General features: G+C 45.7%; 1 protein-coding gene across 8 annotated transcripts in view; it reads left to right on the top strand.

Annotated features, from left to right (window-relative positions):
* Window positions 1-25,557, top strand: part of KCNMB2 (potassium calcium-activated channel subfamily M regulatory beta subunit 2) — a 138,697-nt gene that overhangs the window by 108,306 nt on the left and 4,834 nt on the right. For 5 of the 8 annotated variants that reach the window (XM_085588003.1, XM_077785728.2, XM_085588004.1 and 2 more), the window contains 3 exons: window positions 12,792-12,902; window positions 18,789-18,959; window positions 21,967-22,162. In XM_085588003.1, the coding sequence (XP_085444129.1) occupies window positions 12,792-12,902; window positions 18,789-18,959; window positions 21,967-22,162 (478 nt within the window). The remainder of the gene's footprint in view (window positions 1-12,791; window positions 12,903-18,788; window positions 18,960-21,966; window positions 22,163-25,557) is intronic. The other 3 variants (XM_085588002.1, XM_085588006.1, XM_085588005.1) reach the window with 2 other exon arrangements.

Here is a 25,557-nt window from a genome sequence, read left to right as displayed (position 1 = left end):
GTTTCTGATAATTACTCTTATTGAATTACTACTATGAAATCAATAAGGGATAAAAGCCCTCTGAAAACATTTGGAGGAAGACTACCAGCTGTTATTTATTTACTACAGTGTATTAGAGAGAAAGGCACACACTTTACAACAGGGACAGCTCAAGGCACGAGCAGGGCATTAACTGACACCTTCCCAAGTTATCCTACAGGTATGGCTGCTTAAATGATCCAAACCATTTGGAGAATTCAATCACCAGCTTTTAGGAGTGAGGTAGAATTCTGATAATATCTCCATATGAAAAACATTTTTGGTTATACTTCCCTTAGCAGCCTCCTCAGTCACAAGCTCTGCTGTAAAGCACCTTTTTAATGGAAATGGTCTTCAGGATTTCAAGGTCAATGTGACCACACAGCTTTTCTGCATTTTGATTCAAATGTAATTCACATGATTACTGGGCTCAGAGATTCTTAAAAGACATGGAGGCAGGAAGAACGTCCATAGAAACATCAATTTGGGGGAAAATTGACATGTAATTGTTAAACTGTCCTAAACAGCAGAGAATACAGACATAACACATAGGTTCTGATTTTCAGCATCTATTTCTTTGTTTCATTAATAGCAGTATGAAATGATTAGTAAAAACCTTTTGCTCTTTGGAAGAAGATGGAGTCTGGACAAATGATGGACACCTTAGAGACAAAAACCAGGGAGCTGAGATGGTGCAGGATTTGAGGCAATTATTTGAACAAATCCCATCTGTGTGGCACTGCAGGACAGGGGCCAGCTTCTGCTCTCTGGGCAGGGGTCCCGTGTGTCTTCAGGGGCAGTGAGGCTGTGGGCACTGACAGAGCTGATGAAGCCACTCCCTGTGACATTTGGGGTGTTAGGAGAGCAATTTCTGCATTGATCCTGGTGTTCCTGCCACTCAGAGACTGCTGGGTGGCCAGTGACCAACACCCACAGCACAGCCCATGGCAAAGCCAGCAGTGTGTGGGGGTCCTTGATCCCAGGGAGGTGCCACAGCTTGGGAGTGTCCCCAGGACAGAGGTGGGGTGTTCCTCTGGCTGTGACTCCTTGGTGGTGAGGAATTTTGAGGCTGCAGCACATGAAGGTCCCAGTTTGGGATGTCCTCTGCACTCTAGTTCTGGTCCCAGCAGGCAAACGAGCTTCCCTGGAGCCTGGGAAAGGGGCGGTGCACAGAGCTGCTGGAGAAACGGGGGAGCTTTTCCCCTGAAGGAAGGTGCAGCGTGTGTGGACCTCACACATCCACACACAAGGACATGTGGCCTGTCCTGGACACTGCCCCTGAGCAGAGCTGGAGGAGGTGGGGAGGAAGAACCCCCACCCCTCACTGAGCTGCCCATGCACAGCCTCGAGGCGCTCCCCAGCAGCAGTGGGGATTAGGATGATGCTGAAATAGTGGGATTTGGAGCGTTGGGAGACCTGAATTAGGACCTTCCACGGATATGCAGCCTGCGCTGGGCAGCACAGCCAGAAGTGTTGTCAGGTGAACCCACCTGTGGAGAAGTTGTCCAGTGCCAGGCCCTTGCTGACTCTCCCAGAAAGTCAATTCTCTCTGGGAGTCTTGCACTGGAGCTCCAGTACTGAGGTGAATATCTTCCCGGGAGCTATTACAAAATAACTTCCCACAAAAAGCCCAGCAACCCAAAATCTATCCCTGCATTCTGACAATTTCAGTGTGTTGCCAGCTCACAGCTTTGCTGCCACCAATTCCTTAAGGCAGTTTTGCCCAGCACTGTTGAAAAGGAAAACATTCACTGTGCCCTGGGGGAAATGAAGCATGGAAGTCCCGTTATCACTGACAGAAGTTTTGTCTCTAATTCCCCATCTGCTCTTCTGAATGCTAACCTACAGTGCTGGCACATCAACTTAAATGATAAATAAGAATTCCGAGCAGGAAGCGACACAGTATTAGTCAGATAGGCTGGTGGTATCTGCAAAAATGTGGTGTGGATGCCCATGTTTCACAGAAGAGAAATTATAGGACAAAATATTGTTGATATATTACACAGATCAAGGGAAAATGCTGTCACAGAATAGGACAAATTAATGGTCAAAACCAGATTTATTTCTTATTCTACATTTAATACATATAGGATCCTGCATAGTTCCTCCCTATTCTTATTGTTATTTGTGTTTAGCAGCTGAGTAAAATAGCACACGAGGCAAGAAATCTGAGGAGAGTAATAATGTTATGCATAGTGTTAACTTGCTTGTTTTGGAAATATCCATTCATCTTGGTTAAATAGAAGCTTGGTCCAAGTACTAAGCCAAGTAATCATGATTAGGGAGAGAGAAAGATATTCACCTCCTTGGAAATTCAATACTTTTCAACAGTAATAGCACTGCATTGTTTGAAGCTGGATGCTTGCAGTAATTAATATAGATTATTTTCATATGAGGAATGGAAGCATCTGCGACTGCTCCTACCATTGCTTTCATTTCCAGATCAGTTATAAGACCAAAAATACACAGGGTTTTGGTTTCACGGACATGGCCCTTTCACTCTTCAGCATGCTCCACTGCCCTTAGAGCTGCAGAGATTTTGTTCTCATTTTTGGTTCAAAACTGCATTGAAGGCATATGCACACTCTTCTGCCTTAGAGAAACTTTGCTTTTGTTCTTTCTCACTATCTTTCTTCCTGACTCTAAAGAAAAACTGGTTTTATACTAAAAACTAACTACAAGGACACATCTGTAGAGATTCATAAATCCTGAGTTACTGTTTTCCCAAGAGGCTGAATCTGCATCATCCAGCCTACCAGGCACTGAACTCGTCTGCAGAGCAGCTGCTTTGGAGTTTACTCTGATTTTTGACCTCGTGGCTGATGCAGCACTGGGTAAGCCCAGTCATCAGCCTCACCTCAGCAGTCAGTTGACTCCTTGCCTCACCAGATTTCCCATCCACCCCGTACCACCTACCTGGTGCATTTCATTTCTACCTTGCTGCAGGATGCTGCTGCTCTCTTGTGCATCATTATTCTCTTTTATCTTGTGGTCCCTGTCTTTCTAACACTCTGCCTTCATGAGACCCACTTAGTTTCTAACTTTCTGCCTTGCCTTGTTCACCAGGCTGGATTTGTCTGTGTCCTAACCATGAATGTCTCCACTAGAAAGGCTTCCTTCTTCTTGAGCTGGAAAGGTTTGTCTGGGGCACATAGCTGCCCAGGAGGAATTAGGGTTTTGCATTGTTCTTCCAATCAGCCAGTTGGCTTCTGTCCCTGATATTGGCTTGGACATCCTTACCATCACTCCACAGACTATGACAGAAGATATCTGGTCATATATGAACAGAGGTCTCCAACTGGTGAGCATTTGCTGCGTCTAGAGGTCATTACAAATATGGTTTACACATTGCCCCCAAGAGCTATTCTATTTTGCTGTGAATAGTAGATCTACACAACGGAGAGAGCTCCCATTCAATTACTACCTTAATATTGAGCTCACTGTTAAACCAACAGCTCCTAATCAGCAAAAATTAATCAGGCAAAGCAACAGGGATCTCCAGAGGACACATGTGTGAGTTCAAAGGTCCACAGAGTTGTAGCCATGTTGCACATGACTTAGACTCAGGAGCCAATAGGCAGCTGCACCTACATAATTACATTTTAAAAAATAAGGACGCAGAAATTTAAAATTCTGTGAAAATTATGTGAAATGTGTGCAGGAAAAAAAATTATGTCTGGAGCTTTTCTACAGCACTTGGGCACAAAATTTTGTTTTGTGAATCTGAGCAATTTATCATATTCAACTAAGAGGGCTACAGATGGTGAAGTTTGTGTTCTGAAAGGAAGACGAGCCACTGCAGAGTGCTTATGATGTCAATTTTACCCTTTTGTAATAAGACAAAGAGGAAAGATGCTCATGAGAGCCAAGCTGGGTGTTTGTTTTTACCAGAGAGCTGCTTGTTTCACAGCTCCATGACTCAGTATCAGTCATATTGGATATTCCAAGTTTCTTTCTCCATCAAGCCCTTTCCTTACTTCCAAAGGAGACAAGCACTTTCTACCCAGGGTCTGCCATAACCAGGTTTCCAAGATGATGTGTCAGGACTATTCACAACCTACCTGCAGACATTCCCCTGCCTTCAGAGGTCCCCCAGCAGGTCCAGGAGACCACGTGTGATGGAACACAGCTGCCAGTCAGATGGAGATACACACTCAAGCTCCTCCTGCTCCTCCAATCCAGCAGTCTCTGACATTTAGAGCTCAATTATCTGTTCCTTGCATATTTCAGCAGATTTAATACAACATTTTTCACTGACAGACGGAGAAATTAAACCAGCATCACACAGCTAAGTAACTTCCTTGAATTCCCAGGTCACACTGGCAGGGCTGATCCAGCACTCCTCTTCCCTGGTCACTTTTTTGAATCAAATCTTTTAGGAACTTGCCTGCACAAACACAAAAAGTGCAAAAGTGATTGTGTGCAGTGGTGAAGGAGCTTCACATCAATACCCAAAGCAGAGAGCCAACCTGCTTACTGGGTGAGCAGTGCAGGCTGGAGCTCTTGTCTGGACCAGGGGTGATGCCAGGGAAGAGCTTTTGCAAATCCTTTGTGTCCTTGCTCTGCTCTGAGTCTCCGTGTCACACCTGTACCTTGGCAGATGTCTCTGGGCAGTGATCTTTAGTCAGCTGGGACACTGGGACATGAGAAGCTGCAGCAGTGGCTTTGTGCTGGTGCTCACTGTCCATCCCTCAGCAGTGCATGGGTCCAGCCAGATGTACTCTGCTAGATGCTAGAATATGAGCAGACTGCTGTATTTTACCACAGAAAATAAAGTCAAACAACAGCTAAAACTGGGGAGGGGAGGAGGGAAAGGGGAGCACGGAAGACAGACCAAAGGCAGCAGAAGAGTTGTATTTATTTTCTAATCCTATCTCTTTTAGTGTCTGTGATGAGCGCTGTAACTAAAGGAATCTAACTGAATTAGAATTTCAATATGTCCTGAGCAGATTGGAGCTGTTTCCATTCATGAGCAGCACGTCCCAGCTGTAATTGCCTGCTTGCTTATCCACATAGCTCTTTACAGCTAATCCAAATGCAGACTCAAAAATAAATAGTGCCAGAGTATTCACTTCCCGCTGGGCAGTAGTTTGAGCTCTCCTCTGCCTTTGCTTTGTTCTGGCTGCTGCTCTCCGTGGCACAGGGACTGACTCAAAGGAGATAAAGGATGATTGACCTGCTCAAGGAATTAGGTGACAGAAAAGCCACTCCTGCCCTATCTGCCCTGCCTGTTCATGCTTTTCCTCTGGGTGCTGCTTTGCATCTTTTTATGTTTCTCTGCCCTCACCCCCCTCCCCAGCCACATCTCTCATGCAATATGCTTCTCCTTCATGGTTTCCCTAAAAGCTGCTGGTGTCCTCTGTGTCCCCAGCAGCACATCACCCTTCTCTCCCTGTGCTGCTATCCTCAAACACACCATCAGTATTTTAGTGCTGAAGTGAAACTCTCTTCAGGGACATTGAAAAGCCACGTCCTTCTCAGATCAGCTTCTCTGGAGGGATGTAAATCCAAGACACAGTTGCACAAAGCTGGAAGGGGTGTCCCCATGGATGGGACTTGGCACAGCCACAAAGCAAGGCTCTGCCTTTGCTCTCTGACACAGGCATCTGTACGTGTCTTGGCTCTCCTCCCTCCTCGCTGGGTGGAAGGGCATTGTCCACCATTTTTTAGGCTGTTTTCTCAACTACAACCATCACAGACTTCCTGGGAGCCTTTGGCCAGGTCTCAGCAGCCTCTGTGCCTCTGCTCATCATCTCTAAAACAACATTGCCAATATTCTGTTTCACACTTTGGGGTGTAAATCTCAGGTCCCTCAAATGGAAGAGGTGAAAGGACATGGGAGTTAAGTCTGGAGCCAGTTCACTTCAGCATAGTCAGAGGCATTCAGCTCCCACTGTGCAACAAATTACTCTTAAAAATAGTTTTATTAGTATCCAGAACAGCATCCTTTAAGATCTGGTGAAGTAGGTACCCACAAAAACTCAGCTGGGGAGAAGGTCGTTCCCTTCTGATGACCATCACAGAGACTGACCTCAGCATGGAGCAGTGTGCCTCCACTCCATCTCCTTTCTCTCACCCCATCTCCATTTCCCACTGGGTTTATCAGGGCACAGCCATGAGCCACAGAGCCTCTTCACTGCCACCCACATGCTCTTGTCCAGCCAGCCTGGCCCAGCTCTTGTGGTGCAGTGCAGCACCCAGGGTGTTCTATCCCTCTGCAATTGCAGAGGGCTGTGTTAAGATTTAAAGGAGAGCATCAAGTGAGATAGTGCAGAACTTTCACTGCCTTCCTCCTTACCCCCAGGATCCTTCTCCACCAGTGTAATACTGCCTGGTCTTTGGCAGAGCAGATCTCACTATAAAACTCCCTTGGCTCAGCTGCACAGAAGCAAACTACAGGGAGGTGACCCTGCACCTGCCACTGCTACACCCCTCCCAGAGCCAGCCCCATTTTACAGGCAGATTGTGCCCTTCTCTGAAGCCAGGGAGCAGCTGAGATGATGAATATAGTGCTTGTCCAATGTGTCACTTGCTACGTAAATTCAAATTCAGCACGGAAAGCTAAAAATGTTTGCAGAATCCTGACAGGCAAAGTGGACAATTATGTTCAGCTGTTCCTCACAAATGTTGATCCTTATGACTGCAACGTGCCAAGAGAGGCATTGCCTCGTGCTTGGATTGCAAACTCACCAGCACCAAAACATGAGGATGGTAACAAGGGCTGGCTCTTCATTTCGTGCTCTGCCACCTGGGCATGGTGTGAAAGTGCCAGGTACAGTGGTGGCACCAGCGCTTCTCTTGCACAGACAAGGAAACTGAGGCCATAATGCCAGACTGCTCCAAGGCAACCAAAAAGTCACCAAAGAGGAGAAGTTGTGGGTCTCTTGCTTGCAGTGAGTGACAGACTGTAGCTCCCTCCTTTGTAGCTGAGATGAGGACACAGGAATTTCTTCAAGCTCACTGCTTCAATCAGCTAAATCAGAATAATTGAGACTAACAGAGTGTGGCCAAGGTGGGTGAAACAAGTTGTCACTGGGATAGTGATGTAGAGGAAGAGGCAAACAAATAAGGAAAAAAAATTGGAGAAGGAAGTTAAAGGTGAAAAGATCACAAAGAATAAAGGCTATAAAGGCTATAAAGTCTACAGACATGCTGGGGGGACTAGGAAGGTAGCTGTTGGGAAAGTGGAAGACAAGGGATGAGGGGTATAATTAAATGGCAAGGCTGGAAAGCTTTTTCAAAACAAAGATAGTCAGCACTGGAGAGAAGAACGTCAAGGAGATGGAAACCTGGAAGATTCAGAGGTTACTTTGGAATATTTAATTTCAAAGTGTAGACATATTGTTAGTTAGCAGGGAGATACAGATACCTCAGCCTTCCTAATACTTCTTTTTCTCCTGTATATACTGGAAAGAGGGAATGTGACTCTTGACACAACTGTCAAGAGTTACTTTAAGTACAAAGAAATACTGCTTTAGAAAACATACCCAAATGTCACTGTGTTCCACACACAGCTGATCTGCACCTCCACGTGATGGCTTCAGGTGTCTCTGGCAGCCCCACTCTCCTCCTTTGGATATGGAATGTCCTAGACATGCCTGTGACATGGGAATCCACCAAGACCACTCTGTGACCAGGATGTCTCCCTCATTCAACTCAAAATCTAGATGGAGAGCTCAGCTCTGAACTCTGAGGAGATTTTGGAGCAGGGTCAGAAACAGAGGTGGATCATTAATGAAGCATCATTAACCATCAGCCTTCCCATACTCTTGTACACTAGCACCAGCTGCCCACTGTCCATTTTCCCCTTGCCACAATGAGGATCCCCAGGCTGAAGGTCACCTGCTGGCTGGATCAGTCTGATAGAGCAGCTGGGGTTCCTGAGGTGCTGCAGCAATCTGTGTCACTCTGTCCTGCCCCTGTCCATCAGCTGTGGAGCAGCAAAGTTCTGTCACCAGGCACAAATTCACCCTTTGCTGTTGCTTTTGCTGCTCCTCCATTCAGAGCTGCTGCTGCCAGAGCCTTGAATGTTCTCTAAGTAGTGACTGTCCTCTGCTAATGCAGATGTATTTATTTTGTGAGTTAGCTTAATTGTGTTCTTGGTGTGTGTTTTCTGTCATGTTTTGGATGCAAACAAGGGTTCTTGGTCCAGTTCATTTATTCTTTTAATACCAGGACTGGAAAACTGCCCTGGATCATCTCCTGGATTGGACAGGAGCATCCTAATAGAGTAGTTACTTCCACCACTCTGCCTGGGAAACTCTTCCATGCTCTAAGGCATCCAAAAGCCAGATTACCCTCCAGTCAGGCCACACTTTACATTAAAAATTCAACAGGCTCTTTTCTTTATTCTCCCTTCCTTCATCACACACCACTTTTCCCTGTTTTCTGACTCATCAAATCCATTATAGAATATTCTATCCCCAGTCAGAGGCACGAGCAAGACCTATTGAGACACAAAGTCTAATTGCTGGTATTCAATAAATTCACTTCCAAGTGAACAACTTGTCTTCTTGCAGGCTGTCTTGGATGCCTGGTTTCAGTCTCTTCCTTTTCTCATGGGTGATGGTTGATGGGACCACTCAAAAAAAAAAGGTCTATCCAGGCATGAGAGAGACCAAATATTTCCCATCCCTCAACAGCCACTGACCCATCTGTCCAAGAACTGGCACTGGCTGCTGTGGGTGGCAAGGGGAAAGTTTAACATGTGGGCTAGCAGGAAAACTTTGGGGTTTCCAGAGAACTGCCTTGGGGTTTGAATAAATCTTCTGGCTGGGGAATACTGGGATAAAGCATGCAGCACTTGTGAGCATGGACAGTGGGGGATGTGGGTGTATTCAGACAGAGCTGAGGTGGTCAGTGATTGAATCTTTAGGTGAATGTTTAGTTTTGGTCGCCTTTTGATGAATCAGGATGTCTTTTATGAGGCAAAATTAATGCAAGTGTTTCTCTTTTTGTAGTGGCCACACTGCCCAGGAAATGAAATGTCATAAGGGGAAAAAAGCTCATTAGTTTGGTGCTGTAAATGGTTCTCTCAGGTCTCAGAAACCCTGTGATTAACATAAACATAGACAGAGGCAATTACAAGCAAACACACATATTAAACCCAGCTTTCCATCTAAAAACATGGTCTGCAACATCTCTCTGTGGCTGTTCACAGCTGTGGTGTCCTAGAGGTAAGGGACTTTTCATACCAATCATGACAGAAACTGAAGACAGAGGAAGGAGAGCAGCCAACCCAGGGTGAATGTGAGGACAACAGAGTAATATAGGGTATGTAATATAGTCCCCAAGGTACTAGCTGAGGGATTTGTGATTTACCCTCAGAATTGCATCCTTTTTTGTAGCAATTTGAAGCAAATGGTACCCTGTTGTGTTTCCTTCACACTGAAATCCTCAATTGGGTGGTTGCTGTTGTGTGGACATGTTGATACTCCTTAGGACAGAGCAGAAAAGTTCCAAAGAGCTGTCTCAAGGCTTTACCTTGCAATGGCTGAAAAAATGGACATCTTACTAGGTTTTCTAGTGAATTCCATGAAATCCATCAGCAGGTAATGCTCAGGAAGAGAATGGGAACAAGAGAAGATGGGAGGAGTGGGACAGCATCACAGACTCATGTATTTGTACCCAGCTGTGCACTTTTTACTCTGCATTTCTGCCCTTAGCCTTGAGATTTATTCAGGATAGACCCAGATGTGAAGAATGGGGTGTGTTTTGTAAAAACCAAAGCTTGGTCTCTTTGCCTGTCACTGTGGCAACCGTGTCAAGAGACAACTGCATTGATGCCACATTGTGTAAATAGTGAAGGAGACCGAGGTGTTCAGGCAAGGTCAGGTAGAAAGCCCAGAGTCCCACCAGGCACCCTGGCTAGCAAAAGTCACCTCAACTACAGCAGTCCTGTAGGAATATCCCCCACAGAGTCCTGGCAGTCTAAAGAGCAGCTTGAAGCATCTCTTCTCCACTGTTTTTAACAGGTATTTTCATGACTTTAGGTGCTCCGTCTGTTCAAGCAATAACACAATCCACTCTGAATGCAAGGCTGACATCCTGCAGAAATGAGTTGCACAGGCTGATTACTTGTTGCATGATAAAAATAAATTGCCAGCAGCTGACTCTGAGAAGCCATGGGGAAAAAAAAAAAAGAAAAATAAAAAGTAGTGTTATTTGTTTTCCCAGAAAAGAGAGAGGGGGCAGTGAAGAAACACAGTTCACAGTCCTGCCTAGTGCCCTCTCCAGCAGGGGAGAAAGGCGTGGAAGTTTAACTCACCTGGTGGGGCAGAGCATGCTCATGAAGGTTGCAGCTTTGGAGATTATGAATCCTCTAAGAACCTTCAAAGAAGGGTCCTGGGGATTTGTATTGTTTCTGGTGCACAAAAGGTTTTTATCTAATGTCTAACCCCTGCCTAAGAGAACCATGGATTTCGGTCACCTATTTGACCTCTGGAGTAGTGTTATGATGTCATCAGTGTTACAATTTTACACAAAATTAGCTGTGCAATTGTGTGTTAAATAGTGGTAGTTAGCTTGGATTGCTCAACTAACGAAGCAGGCAGCATTAAAGCTGTCACATATGGACTGCTCCAGGGCACTGGCACTATAAGGGAGTCTGAAATCACTCTGACTTCACTGGAAGAGAAGCATCCCTTTCCATTCTCTGGCTTCCCCTCAGTGGGACAGGCCCCCTCACCCAGCTCCCAGCCCAGCAATTTGCTCTGGAGCTTATAAATCTGGTTCCCTGCCCAGGGAGTCCTGTCCAGGTGTCCCTGTAGGCTCAGACAGGTGGCAGAAGCTGCTAATGACCTCTAATGTGTGCCCAAGTTTTGCTTAATTAAGAAAAGGCTCTCTAATAGCATTTGCCACCATCTCCTGATGGCTCTGGGACCACTCAGGCTGTGGCAGCACAACCAGCCAGGCTTCTCTGTGGTGTGTGATATCCTAAAGAGTGCAATGGCATAATTTAAATAAAACATAATTTTATTTTCCATCATTAAGGGACTCAGCCTGGGACAGGCTCAGTCCAGCATGCAATGTGGCCCTTGGCTAGTTGGTCTGACCCCTCCTGCATGGCTTGGAGCAGAAGTCCCAGCTGGGTGGTCACTGTGGTGCAGTCTGAGGTAATGTGGGTAAAATCTTATCCAGTGTGAGGATTTGGCTCAGGGTCTTACTAGTGAAATTCCTGACCAATATCACAATCAAAACACTTAGTTGTTGGCTATATTAATTTGATCCCAGCAGATGCTACTTCACCTTCTAAACCATAGTTATTTCAGAGAGGTAGAGCCTCATCTTGTTGTTCATTCCCCAGTACTTAACTACGGTGGCTGTATGGAAAGAGCAGAATTGTTCTTGGCATTCAGACTGCTCTGATCACCACAGAGTCAGGGCAAGGGCTGGGGAACCTTCCCCTCCTTCCTCCTCCCTTCTCCTGGACCACCTTCTTGTCCAATTTGCTGTCCACCAAAGCAGCCAAAAGCTTCATCAAACATTTCCACCTCTTATTTTAAGCAAGGTCCTTGTCTGCAAGTCCCAGTCCTGAGCCAGCATCTGAGCAGGGCAGCAGGATCCCAGCAGGGAGGAGGTGACAGGAGCACCACTTTGGCCAGTCTGCCTGGCCAGCTGCCCAACCAGGGTGTGAGTTTGGCCTGGGGCTGTGTCATGGCCCCTGTGGTGGGCTGACTCCAGATGGAATGCCCAGTCCCTCAGCACCCTCGTGCCTGTCTGCACGCAGATGGATTTTGGCTCCTATCCATGTCAGTCTTCCCCTGCAGCCACCTCTACAGTATTTAAGTATTCTCCTGGTTCACCACTATGCAAATATTGAAATTAGCCCTTTGCATGATTATGGAGACAGTGACATTAGAGACTTTCTCAGATTATGTGCCTTCTCTGCTGACAGTATCAGCCATCAGGTTTATTTTTCTGTGAACTAAAGAATGGCCCCCAGTGTATGAAAACTTCACAATGAAGTATTTGGTATCTGGAATATTTTTTTTTCCCTTAAGCCTGTATCGGAATGCATTAAAACCACAAAATGTTGTGCTGTGAAAGAATGTAAAATGCAGCCTTTATAGGAATGGCCCAATTCTCAGAGACCAGTATTTTTAACTGAGCCTCACAAAAGCCAGAAGAAATTAAGAAGGGCTACAAGGGGAGCCATAGCCCCACTAGCAGGTCCAATATGGCCTGAGATACTGAGAGAAGGCAACAGATCCCATACCCTGAGGTGAAACAAGGAAGTCCTTGGGTAGGGATCTAACTGGCCTTGGGATAGTAATTTCTCCATGGGAAAAGATATCTTTGTCATATCAGTTACATTTCCACAAAATGCTGCATTTACATCTCGTACTTGTGCTCCATTCAGACACCTTCCCTGAGAGCCCCACCTTGCAGAGAGCTGCAGAACAACCAAAACTATGTAATGAGCGTGGATGTGCTTAAACAATACCCATTTTCTCCCCAAAAAATACTGCTATAAGAACACTGGACACAGCTATTACCTTTTCTTGAACTACTGATGATTTCTTGCCCTTGGTGTGAATCCTTTGCAGCGTGGAGCAGAGCTAAGCCTGATTAGCCAGCCTCACCTTTTGCCAGTGGGGCTAATGGGGTTTATTCTCCATTCCAACACACTGGTCTCTCATCCCCATTATTTTACATCTCACTTCAAGTTAACAAATGTCCATCCTCAGAGCACACAGGGCACGGCTAAACTGGATATTATGTGCTCTGCCATGTTGGATGGGCAGTGACAAAAATTATCCCTCTTCCCCCAGGTCCTTCCATCGTCCCACTGCAGCGAGCAGAGCCAACACTGGGCAACCCTCTAAAATGTTTATTTGGACCAGTGGCCGGGGATCTACATCTTACAGACATGATGAGAAAAGGTAAAGGCGCCTGTGCTGATTGTCTCTTATGGGTTTGAACATTTGTGAGTGTGGCCCCTGGCTTCTCCCCAGTTGGAGAAGCAGGAGGGATGCAAGGGTGTCCTCCCTGTGCCCCACAGCCCCAGCTGCTGCTCCACCAGGCACAGGAGCAGCCAGGAGTGCCAGGGATGCTGTACCAAGCCAAAGCAGAACCAGGGGCAATGCCAGAGCCGTGGCCAAAGCTTTTCTTGTTCTCAGACATCAGCATCACACCACGACCATCTCTGATTCAGGTTCAAAAGCACAGCAATCCTCAGCCACAGGTGTGCAGCCCCAGCCCCTGTGAAGCTTTCATGCCTTCTACAAGTGTCCTGATTCCAGCCACCAACCACGCTGTCCCCCAGGCAGAGCATTGCCCCACACAGCTGTTACACACCTAAATGATACATCCAGCTGCCACAGATGTTTTCTGGTTGTGCAAGTGCACATGTGAGGATCAGGCTGTGTACAATACATTGCACAGTAGCTGGGGGCTGTTTAGCTGCTTGAAAGTGGTGTTGCTGGAGGGAACAGGCTGAAGGAGACAGAGGAATAAATGAGTTACTGGATCTCCCAGGGGAGCAGGGAAATGTGCCAAAGAGTAGGGAAGGGGAGGTTTGAAGTCCACAGACAAAGGCAGTGCTCAATTGGGAACAAAAGTTAAATATCAGTGATGAAATAACAATTGTCAGTAATATTCAGACTCATCCTTCCAAAATCCCTCTCCTTTGTAGTAAGATTTGCTGGACAGCTTGTCTTGTCACAACAAGGACACATTTGCCTTTCTTTTCTTTCCTTGTCCCCTTTCCACCTCTCCTTCAGTTTGTCTTGCAGCCACTATTAAATGTAATCACAAAAAATCACACTCCAGTGAAACAAAACCAGATATCAAATGTATCTACAATGCCAATTAGCAAAGCACACTCTTCAGTAATTCTAATGAGACATTACTGTTGTCATCTGCTTGGGAATATGCACTCCTGAATTCAGGCAGCAGAGCTGCCCTCAGGACCCTGAGATTCTTTGGAGAATTGGCTGATTTGCTGAATGTTTCTGCAAAGGTTGCATAGGTGTTCAGCTCTTTGGGTTATCTGATCCCAAGCAGATATTTTGAAGACAGCATGAACTTTAGCAGCATGAACTTTGCAGCATGAACTTTCATTGGAGCTGGTTGTCTAAATGCCTCCTGTACTTCTGCCAGCCTCTTCTTTAATGGAATTTTCCCCAGGCTAATGTCCTGCATTAGAACGCTGTCATGGTCCAGGGTTAGACAGTTGGAGGAGATATCTGCACACCCTTTGGGCTGGCTGGAAGTTCCTGATTAGCACAGCCTTTGACTCTCACTATGTTTGAAGCTAGGCTTATTAACTTGGGCTGAGGCTCACCAGAGTCTGGGCAGTACAAATCCAGGCAGAGCTCCTGCCTGCAGAAACAGGGAATAGGGAGTAATATCTCTGTGCCTACACACCAGCCATGGTAAATTCAGATATCTTGACAAGCCTTTGGGTGGGTTTATTTCCCAAGAGGTTCTGTAGAGCTGTACAGAAGGACTTCTTCTGTACCTCATGAGTGATTAATAAAATGTAGAGGGAAAGGGAGGAAAAGAGGATGGAAATAAGAGAGTGCTGATGGCAGCCTGAGGACTGCAGAGGAGAGGTGTGAATACAGAGCAAGTGCTGTTAGTGGGAGAAACTCATCCTCCAGTGTCTGGCAGTGATTTTAACACATGTAAGGTCACCAGTGCCATCATTATCAAACAGGTGGTGCCTTTCAGAGAAATTACTCACCTTAAATGACCCTTTCCCAAGAATTTTGTGCTTTAAACTTCAGACAGGAAGATTGTCATATGGATCAGCAAGCTTGTCACCCAACATATGCTACAACCACAGACTTCTGAGGGGTTGCACAATAATATTAACTGTGCTGCAATGAGCCACTTGCTCTAAAGGAATCACCTCCTCCTGGGTGGAGGGTATCTCTCAGGCATCTCTTTTTGCAGGATGAGCACCAGAATATCTGTATTTCATTGCTGTTTTAGCCATTGATGATTCCCCAGCTGCCACATTTTATGCTTTGGCAAGCTAGTCCAGCCCTCATTCTTTCTCAGCTGTCAAAGCGATTCTCCACACCATTGCAACCACTGGAAAAACAAAGCACTGGTTTGATTTGGCTTGATTTGGTTTGGTTTGGTTTGGTTTGGTTCAGTTTTGTCCAGCTTGGTGTGGAAGAGGGAAGGAATTGAGTGAACAAATCTGTTAATATCTATTTTGTGGGCTTCAGAGAGATTTCCTGTTGCCAGCAAAAACCGGTGCAGTCAAATAGATCTGTAAAGAAAAATGTAAAGAAGGTGACTTCTGAGCAGAAAAATCCCTGAACACAGGGAATTCTGCAGATAAGACACAGGAGTAGTTTCTGACCATTGCATTTGAGGATTTCTGATCTCAGTAAACACCTCACCATGAGGTAATTTGAGTGACATCTGCATAACAACTGTGATATCAGAGAAGGGAATGTGAATTCAAAGTCATCCTGAATTATTCAGGCAGGCATCCCTGCCTGACAAGCCCCACGACTGCGTGGTGCCAGAGGAGGCAATGTCTCCCTTGGTGTCACACCATGGTCCCTTTGCAAGGGGAGGGCTTTGAAGGTAGGTAATCTATGTTCATTTGGAATAAATAAAGTAGTTGCAGGTGCCTGGTAATTCTAGCTTTCCCATGAGGACACTTGGCACTCTTCACAGAGCTCTTAGTAGTGCTCATTCTGGAGCAGGAGGTAGGGAAGGATCTGCTGACCGCACTGCAGAGGGATCCCTGCACTGCTGCTGTGCAGGGACAGGGAGAGGGAAATCTCTGCCTGTCCCCAGCAGGCACAGTCATGGCTGAGCTCTCCTCTCTGGCATCTGAGCCAGGGGAGAGCAGCCAGTCTTTACCCCTGAGCAGCTTGGCAGAAAGGACAGGGAAATTTAGCAGGGGAGAACTTCAGCTTGGAAATTATCAAGGGCACAAAGACCTTTTCTCCTTGGGGGCTTGCTTGCTATTAAATGCCTTTGCAGAGGTCAGGGAGACCCCCTGTTCTGAGAGATGGGGCCACTTTAAACACCAACAGCCCCCCTGGATGTCATACGGGGAGTTATCCAGGGAATCACAAGGATTAGATGGAGTCACTTGGTGAGCAGTGCCTGGGATGCAGTGACCTGTACTCAAACACAGCCCAGCAGGCAGCTGGCCGTGGCTGTGCAGCTCTGGGATCCAAAATCAGCCAGATAAGCAGGGCATTCATTATTCCAGCTGGCCGAGCAGAGGGAGGCCCCTGAGCTGTGCCAAAAGTTCACAGGTACACGAACCCACCCCCCCAACACTGCTGAACTCTGATGTGCAGGGCACTGCTGCTGCCCCAGTGAGGGAGATGCTGAGACTGCTCTGCTTGTGGCCAAATACTGGGCAACACATATTGTATTCCCCAAACCAGGGCTCTCAGAGACAAAAATGTGAAGTTTTGTAGCAGCAGATGCTCCCAGCATCACACAAATAGAATTGGCACCTCCCCAGGGCAGGCACAAGCATGAGGAGGAGGAGGAGGAGGAGGGAAGGCTGCTCAGCGCTGTCTCCTGGGCTGTGGCAGGACTGCTGTCATGGGCTGGCATGTGCCACACCACCACCCACCCCAGCAGGGTCACCAGGCTGACTCCTGGCAGAAATTCAGGAGAAAAAAGCCCTGAGGTGTAGCAGGCTATCACTTTGCCGTTGTTGGGGGCTTTGAATAACAAATATTTACAAAAGAGCATTGGAAGCAGTGCTCCAAGCCTGACCTCTGGCAGAGCTTTCTTTAGTTTTATAACCTATAGTGAGTGAGCTTGGAGGATGCACCTGGCAGGTGGTCACCAGTCACCTCTGCCAGGCAGCTCATTTTCACTACACACCCTTCAGTCCATCCTTTTTGTACCTCTGATGGCGTGTTCATTGGCCAAAGGCCAAGTGGGAAGCACTTGTAACCACTCTCAATTAGTTATTTGTTTTCAAATTGTCCATTTGTATCCCTTTGATGTCCAATGACATTAGTGAGTGATTGCACTGGGCCTGTTTTATGCCTACACGTTGACATAAGTTATGCTGTGTGATCATTTAATGTTCTGGAACTGCATGACAATCTCTGCCTTCCTGTCTGCTTCCATTTGGGAGCAATGCAAATCCTAATGACAGCAGTTAAATACAGTGTGATAAATAATAATAGAAAAGTAACATTAGGTTATTACTCTGTGTTACTTCTTTGAAGGCAATTGCATCTACCAGTTTACAATATATATTTTTTTTCCCAAACAGCAGAGGAAACCTTGACAGGCTGAATTACCATTTCATTTCCAAACAGGAAAACACTGACAAGCCTTAAAGGATGGTTTTGAAGAGGAACCATGGACACCTAAAGATGTATTCTGCAGTTGGATAAAAAAACCTCAAGGGTTGTTAGGTACAGGAGACTATTGACAGCAGTACTGTCTAAGCAAGATTTTTGCTATAAAACCCCACACCATATGTGCTTTTCCTGGCTGTGACTCATCATCTAAATAGAAATTCAATTCCAGTCTCAGGGAGTCTATGATTAAACATATTTTTTGCTGTTGCTTCTACTGTGTTTATGTATGATTTTACATCTGTCTTATCTCTATTTCTTTATCCTTAATAGCCAATGTAAGTTCTCTGGTTGACCTGGCTCAGTGATTTTATTTTTTTCCTCACGGGTGAGTGAAATTTGGTGGCTTCAGCTGAGAGGAGTGGTGGGTTTGCTAGAGCCCAAAGTGACGTTGATGTTGCTCACCTGCCATTTTGCAGAGAGTAGAAGAGGAACTTCTCCCACTGTGTCCATGTTATGGTGGTGCCAGGGCTCAGAGCTGTGCGGTTCACATGCTTCGGGTGCTGCCTGGATGATTCAAAAGATCCATAACAGAAAACACAGGAGATTTTGACCAGCCTCAGGTCTGTAAGTACATTTTAAACCCACAAAGTTTGAGTGTGTTTGAAATGTACTCAAATATTTCCTTCTCCACCATTGTGTCCTCATGACCCATTGAATCATCAAAGGCTCGGAGATGAAAGAAGGACTTATGGTTAGAAAATGCAAAGGACTCTCTGCTGAAGGGGGAATGGTTTGTTGTATCTTCTTTTTCTCTTTTTTTTCTTTTTTTTTTTTTAATCCCAGAACAAATAGCTCTGGTGGATAATTCTCTGTGAGGGCTTTCACTGTAATGAGTAACTGGCCTTCCAAAAATCTGTTTTATGAATACAGTAAATAAGCTCTCAATCAGAAAAACCCACAGAAGTCAATTGCAAAATCCCTATAGTGTTTCATGAGCTTTGAGTCACACTCAGGGTGGAAAATTGCCCGAACCAATAGCCTGTAGTTAGCCAAAAGAGAGCATGGTCCTTTCAGATAATATTAATGATGACTTCAGGCTATTTCCTACATGTGGTAACATAAGACTTGTTACCCTATTCAGCTGGAAAAAAGACACCTCATACACCTGGATATCTTTTGGTGGCCTGAGATGGCACTGGCAGGTCAAATGCACCTCTGGGATAATTCTACTGAGCCAAAGAGGCTGTACCAAAGAAGCATTTACTGAGCTGGCACAAGTGTGTAATGTTTATATTTGCTGTAAGGGGTTTTCACCTTTTCAGAAATGCTGTAATTTATTTTGGAGATGAATAAGTTTCCACCAGGTCAGAGTGAATCTGTTGGGAAAGGAGACCAGAGGACCTTTAACCCTTTCTCTCCCATGAGATGGGTATGGAGGTGGAATTGCCCACCCTGTAGAGGTTGCATTTGATGCTTAAACATGAACTTCACATAAGAATGTATTATTTTCAACCTCAGAAATATTTACCAAAAAATCAGGGATCACGACCTACTGGACAAAAGGAAAACAGTCACAGCCCTCAAAGCTGGGGAGGACCGGGCCATTCTCCTGGGGCTGGCCATGATGGTGTGCTCGATCATGATGTACTTCCTGCTGGGAATCACGCTGCTGCGCTCCTACATGCAGAGGTAACCCCCTGCTCCAGATGACTCCACCTGGCTTTTTCTTTTGGCTCTTTTTATTTGTCTGGGCTATTGATGATTCCAAAATTGCAAAAAGTCTCTTGTCTTTCTTCCCCTGCCAAAGAAGAAGCCATAATTGGTCTGTGCTGGTTTCCAGGTTGTTTATTCTGTTTATCTCTCACATGTTCTGCTGCCCTGCCCAGCTCTGTCCTGCAGGGCAGCGTGTGGGGCTCTGCCCTCAGTGGGATGTTACAAACATTAAATACCAGAAACTCCCTGGGCTGGATTTACAATAACGTGCCAATATCTATCACCTACGTTGGACAGTGTGTCCCCAGCCTGAACCAACAGAAAAATGCCAACACCACAGTGAGACATGGAGGGCATGAAGAAGGAGAAAAAGGACAAGGCACACCCAATTTTCTCCATCTTGTCCCCTTTGGACCCCTAATCTAGAATCCTAAAATTTTACTTTTGTACCCCTGCCACACTTAATTATTACTTATATCAAACACTCAGAGCTTGTAATTCATCCTGTAAGATTGAAAACCCTTTTCCATGGCCAGAGATCACAGACAGTGTCTCTGGGGGCTCTGTCCAGGGGGTTCCTGACCCCTGCCAGGGTCCCAGACCTGCCAGGGCAGCCAGAGGGAAGCTCTGGATTCCCACATTTATTAAAGTTTTATAATTGTTCATTTGGTCAGCACTTCCTTGCCCCAGTATAATAACTGTGCACTTCCTTGCCCCAGTATAAATTTGGCACAGCTGCAGTGAAAGCATTTCGGGTAATACTGGCATAAAGTGAGGGAAGAATTAGATCCCTGTTTGACAAAATCTCGATCCCCAGGCTTTAGACTTGGCACAGTTTAACACCAGTATAATATCCATATCAGCTGGCCTGCAGTCTGCTGAACCCTATAAGCTCCTCAGGGGCTGTTGCTGCAAAGCCCAGACTTGGGACAAAAAAAAAAAAAATATTTTCCAGCCTTGAGAAACAGTACACTTCCAAATGAAAGATGGAGAATTAATTTGGGAAAGAAATCAAGCTCTTTGTAGAATGTAGTTTTCCATGTCAGTTATGACTTTCATTTTAACAAGTGAAATCCTCATGAAAGATAGTAATTTGCTGAAAGCAAAAGACCAACTTCCATCACTCCTGCACTGCACTTAATTTTTCTGAGGCTGTCTCTGCCTTCCTCCTCTGCCACCAAGAAGAGAGTGTGGCCTGTGATTCATTAACAACATTTGTAATCAGTTTTCAAGCATCAGCCCTATTTAAAATCCAGCACAGACTGCAGTAAGACTGTCAGTGATGGGGTTTTCCCTGTCCTGATTGGTGGAGTTCAGAGAATGAAAAATGTGTAACTGGGGATCAAAATATTAGTCTGCCAAGCTCCAAACCACACTAAGGCAGAGGCACATACCTGGAACATTTTGGGTTATACACCACAAGGCACATTCAAGAAGTGCCTAGAGTTAACTGGTGTGAGCATCCTCGGTTATACTGGTGCCCTGCATGAGAATATTCCCTCTAGACCCTGCAGTGATAAGGAAGACGGATGAGGATAAGCTGTACAGATTCACAGACATATTATTTATGTGATAAAGTTATTTGTCCCTTTTTAAATCAAGGCAAAATTTAGATTTTGAAAACTGAGATCAAGGCCTGTTAAGTATCCAAGAGCATTTGCTATTCCAAATTGCTCTTCCAGATCCTTCAGCAATATCAGGGTCAATTGCAGAGGCTGCTAAGGTCAAAATTGCTCATGTGGAAAGAGTTGATTTATATTATATGATATGTGAAAAAAAAAAAATTGCCAGATGATATCAAAACACCTTCAAGGCATCAACTATTCCATCTTCACAAGTCTGTGGTAGGTAGGTCTTACTTTATTAACCCCCTGCATGAATAAAACAGCAGCAGAAAGGTGAAAGTGAGGAGAAGACAACCCAGGAGCCTTTGCTGTCACTTTTTGCCACACAGATCTCCTCAGGGGTTATTCTCCTTTACAGCAACATCCCTCCAACAAATACTGCCTGGAAGGGTGAAAAAAAACCTTTCATTCAATTTCCCCCCAGAAAACATAGCATAATTTAACATAAATATAAAACAGAATATACAAGCAGAATTACTGCTTAAGTAAAACAGCAATAGAATTAGTGAGAAATCTTTGATATCCCTTGCAATGTAAAGCTCTCATAGTTTTTTACAGGGGCAAGCAGAACCTCATCCCCTTCGTGGTAGGGTAAGACAGGCTCCTTGGGGGTGAGCTGAAGGGCTGGACACGATTAAAGGGGAGCCCTGGGTGAAACCTCCCCCCAGCCCACAAAGGGCTTTTTGCAAAGCCCTCAGTGTGCCCTTTCCCCAAGGAAAACACAGCTGTAGATTTTTTAATACATGCCAGTGAATATTGCTAGTGCACAGCCAGGCTCCATCGTTCCAGTTTTAGCCTCTGGTGAATTGGAGATGAGTTTAAATCCTCCAGAAAAGTTACAACCAGTGACTTAACTCAGAGAAAACTGAGCTAGCTGCCACTAGGAAAAGCTTTCCATAGGTAGAGCTGCATGAGGTACCACTTGAGAGTTCCTATGTCTTCACATGTATGAGAATCCAGACCCTGTTAATTCAAAATTGTCCCCTCAAACTTCACTTTAAATTGAGCTGGGCTTTGAGTTAACCCTCAAGTCTTAGCTCAGGTGTCTTGTCATGCAGCACTGTGTGTGTTGTGCTCTCCCCAGCACAGGCTGCTCAGTTTTCTTTATATGGAAAGGTTCACTTTCCATTTATGCACAGACATAAGTGAATAGGGTAATTTTGTGCCCAAAGGCTAAACTTTGAGTACTACAGAATCAAACACTGTAATGTGTGACATGAGACAGCCCAGGCTTTGCTGAAACACGTAGCCTCTCCTGCAAGATGCCCCCAAGTATATTTCTGATGGGAATCCTGATGGATTTAGTGCTTATTTACCTATTCTTGCCATGCTCTAATGTCTCTTTTTTTCCTGCTTAGTGTCTGGACAGAAGAGTCTCAGTGCTCACTTCTCAATGCATCCATCACAGAAACCTTTAACTGCTCATTTAACTGCGGTCCAGAGTGCTGGAAAATCTCTCAGTACCCCTGCCTGCAGGTGTATGTTAATCTCACCTCTTCTGGCCAGAAGCTTCTACTCTACCACACCGAGGAAACAATGAAAATTAATTCTGAGGTAGGAGGACAGAATAAAATTTGTTCCTAAATGGGTTTCTGGAGGGCTTCTCATCTCATTACATCCATTCCTCGCTTTAGAGCAATATAAGGCTTCCAGCTCCTGCTTCACTGATAAATACAGAGCAGAGAAAGCAGAAATCAGGGCACAAACTGAGCTCACACGCCTGGAGCAGGGCAACTTTCAGCCTCCATCCATTCCACACGAGGTCCTGTGCCCCCAGGTCTGGAGCCTCACTCATCCTTTTCAAGTTCTTTCCAGGAGCAGGGGCTCGCCGAGCACATTCTCGTGGAGCTGTGGACAGGTCACTTCCCACCCAGGAATGGCTCCCCATGGCAGTGGACACCCCTAGAAATGTGCAGGGGGCATCCGTGAGGCAGTGAGAATGGAAATGGCACCATTTCTGCAGGGCAGGCAAGGTGGTGGGGAGTGCTGAGAGCCCATCTCCATCTCTGGTGACAAACAAAGACCCTGAAGGTTTGCTGAGTGGGGGGTGCCCAGATAAAAGCAGCAGCACAAACATAAAAGGCCTGGCTTTGGGGTGTGAGTAAGATAAGGAGTCGCCCCATCTTTGCAGCATAACTGATTCCAGACGTGGAAATAATGGAATTATTTTGAGCAAACCTGAAGAATTCCTGTCTCTGCTTCTGCAAGTACAAACTCCAGCATAAGTCCATGCAGGTGGGATGGAGAGAGCTCCTGTCTGGAGGCTGAAGGGAGGCAGCAGATGCACAGAAGGCAGCAGCAGCACAGCTCTGCAGCTGACACGGGCTGTGCATCACCCCCTGCCTTCCCCAGGGAAAGAAGAGCTGGGAACAGGGAATTGTCCCTCTCCCCACCTTCCTTTCTTTATACTGACAGTGCCTGTGCCCCTGAGAGTACAAACTGGAGGGAGCTGGGACACAGTGGAGTCATTAGACTTACAGGTGCCAGATTTTCTTTAACTGCTTGGTTATCCAAGGTCACTGAACCCCAAACTTGGCAAAGAACACCCCAGAACAGCAGAGCCCTGGATCAGGCTGCTGACAGCATAACCTATTGTGTTTCTATTTATGGAAGCTGTTCAGTAGAACAAATTAATCCTGCATATTAAGATGAAGTGATATTAAAATTAGTCAAAGTATGGCATGGTTGCACTAGGCTGCTTATTCTGCTGGATAATTAACTCTCGTGGCTGAGAGATGGAATCCTCTGGCTCTGAAGTGTGAAATGGAGAAGAGTTCCCCCTTTTTCCCCTCCACTCTGGCATCAGTGCAGGAAGAGGCACTCACTGTCCCTGCAGCCTGAGGCAGGACAGATCTCACTTCCTGCTGGGGCAAGAGCAAAACCGTGATGTTCATGCCTCAATTTGATTAAAAGAGATCAGATAGAGCTCTATGCTCCACTAATTCAAATAAATTGAGAGATTCAGCATAAATCTCCACATTATTTTATTGATGATTTTTCCTTGCTGAAATGGACTTTGAAATTCTCCCAGATGCCACCTCCTCTTAATTTAGTGTAGGCACAGTTAATACTTCTGCAGCCCAAGGTTGTTTTGCAGGTTAAGCTCTGCTCTCAGGAGGATTCCTAGGTTTTCCTGACATGCTGCTGGCTATGTGACCTGAATACGAAAGCAGTTTTGAGTGGAATTTTGCAATGTCTATAAAATACCTGTTTTCTTGCTTATGGCTCAGATCAGCAGAGTTTCCAAGCTCAAATCAGCACAGCCAATCTCAGCACTCTGGATGTGCTTTTCCCTCTTCCCTGGCCAGAGAGAATCCCCATGCAGCAGGAAAGCAGTCCTGAGCAGTGCTGGGTGCTAACCTGTCTCTCTCCATCCACTTACATCTGTGCTCCCTGTCTTTGCCCTTGCCAAATAAATAAAAAAAAACAACAACAACAAAAAAAAAAAAAAAAAAAAAAAAAAAAAAAAAACACCAAAACAGAAAAAAACATGCCTGGCTCACTGAGCTCTGACATTACTGGGGACAACACGGAGCCCAGTCCTGACACTCCAAGACCAACACCAGTGACTTTCAAAAGGTGACATCCCTCCACCAACCTCTCTGCTTTGCTGAGCACCCACACACAGAGACAGAGCAGCATCTGGAGCCTGCCTCTCTCTTGTCCCCAGCAGCCAGCACGAACAGAGCAAAATCCACTTTGATTTTAAATCATGCTTTGTCCAGGAGAATTGCTGTCTAACCTGGCTGTCAGCTCAGAAGGTGGAGTGAGGAGTAGGTACAGTTTATACTGAGATCTACAGCATGCTGCTGCTGGTGGAATCAGTGGGAAGTCAGTGGATATCTGTCAGGCTGCCCGAGTTTTTCCAAGAAAAGTCAGTGGATATCTGTCAGGCTGCCCGAGTTTTTCCAAGAAAAGTACACAAGATTTCTTCTGGCTTTTCATTGCTCTTGCTGTGCTTTCTTTATCTCTAGCCTTTAGGACAAGCCCAGCCCCTTGTCAATACTACAGAAAAAACAGTTTAAATGCTTCCACATCTGCACTTTCCTCCCGCAGCTGCCAAAGGCTCTAACAGCCTCTGCAAGAGGTAAATCAGCCACGGAGCCAGGCTGTCACCATGAGGAAGGGCTGTGGTAGTTAAAGCAATTAGAGAGGCTCCATTTTGATCTCATGTAATTTTGACTCTTTTCATGTCATTGCAGCTACTGCTGATTTATATCAGTTCTCCATTAGTGAGATAACAAGAAGGATTTAATCACCAAAATCAGCTGCAACTGTCTGGGACTCAGAAATGATGTAGATTCTTGGGGTTTCTCACTGAAGACTCAGGTGTTTGTAAGTCAGGAAGGAGTTTGCCTGGTGCAGGGAGGGGAAACAGAGGTGTTCAGCTCTGGATTCCAGTTGGGAACTGGAGAATTCCTTCTGAAGGAATAAATTCAGGTCAACTCAGACACAGAACTTCAATCCTTCAATCTCCTTCAATCCTCCAAATCTGTTGCACTTTCCAAAGGAGATGTAAATTGACATCCTGACCACCTTCTCACAAAGATTGCCACAGCACATCCTGTCTAAATTTCCAGGCTCAGCTTGGACACCGATCCCAGTCACACACATATGATGAGAGCTGTGGATTTCACTGCCCAGCCTGAACTGGGGGCTTTTCTGGCAACAGCCTTTTTACTGTATCTTCACTGATTTGAGGGAAAGTGCCTCCAGCTCACTGGGAGAAGTTGTGTGATCTCCATCCTTGGAGATATTCATAACCTGACTGGACAAGTCCCTGAGCTACTCTGCACTGAGTAGGGCACTGGACTGGATGTGTCCAGGGGCAGGATACGTAGAGATGAAAACATTAAACACAACTTCTATTTGTAACTGTCTGATAGATCCTTCTGGTGCTCAGATTGCAAGGAACATAAGAACCACCTTTCTCATGCTGTATCACAAAA

The sequence above is a fragment of the Lonchura striata genome, chromosome 9 (genome assembly GCF_050655825.1).
Source record: "Lonchura striata isolate lonStrDom1 chromosome 9, ASM5065582v1, whole genome shotgun sequence".
Classification (NCBI taxonomy): domain Eukaryota; kingdom Metazoa; phylum Chordata; class Aves; order Passeriformes; family Estrildidae; genus Lonchura; species Lonchura striata.
Note: the sequence above shows the minus strand (reverse complement) of the source record. Positions and strands in the feature narration are given on the sequence as shown.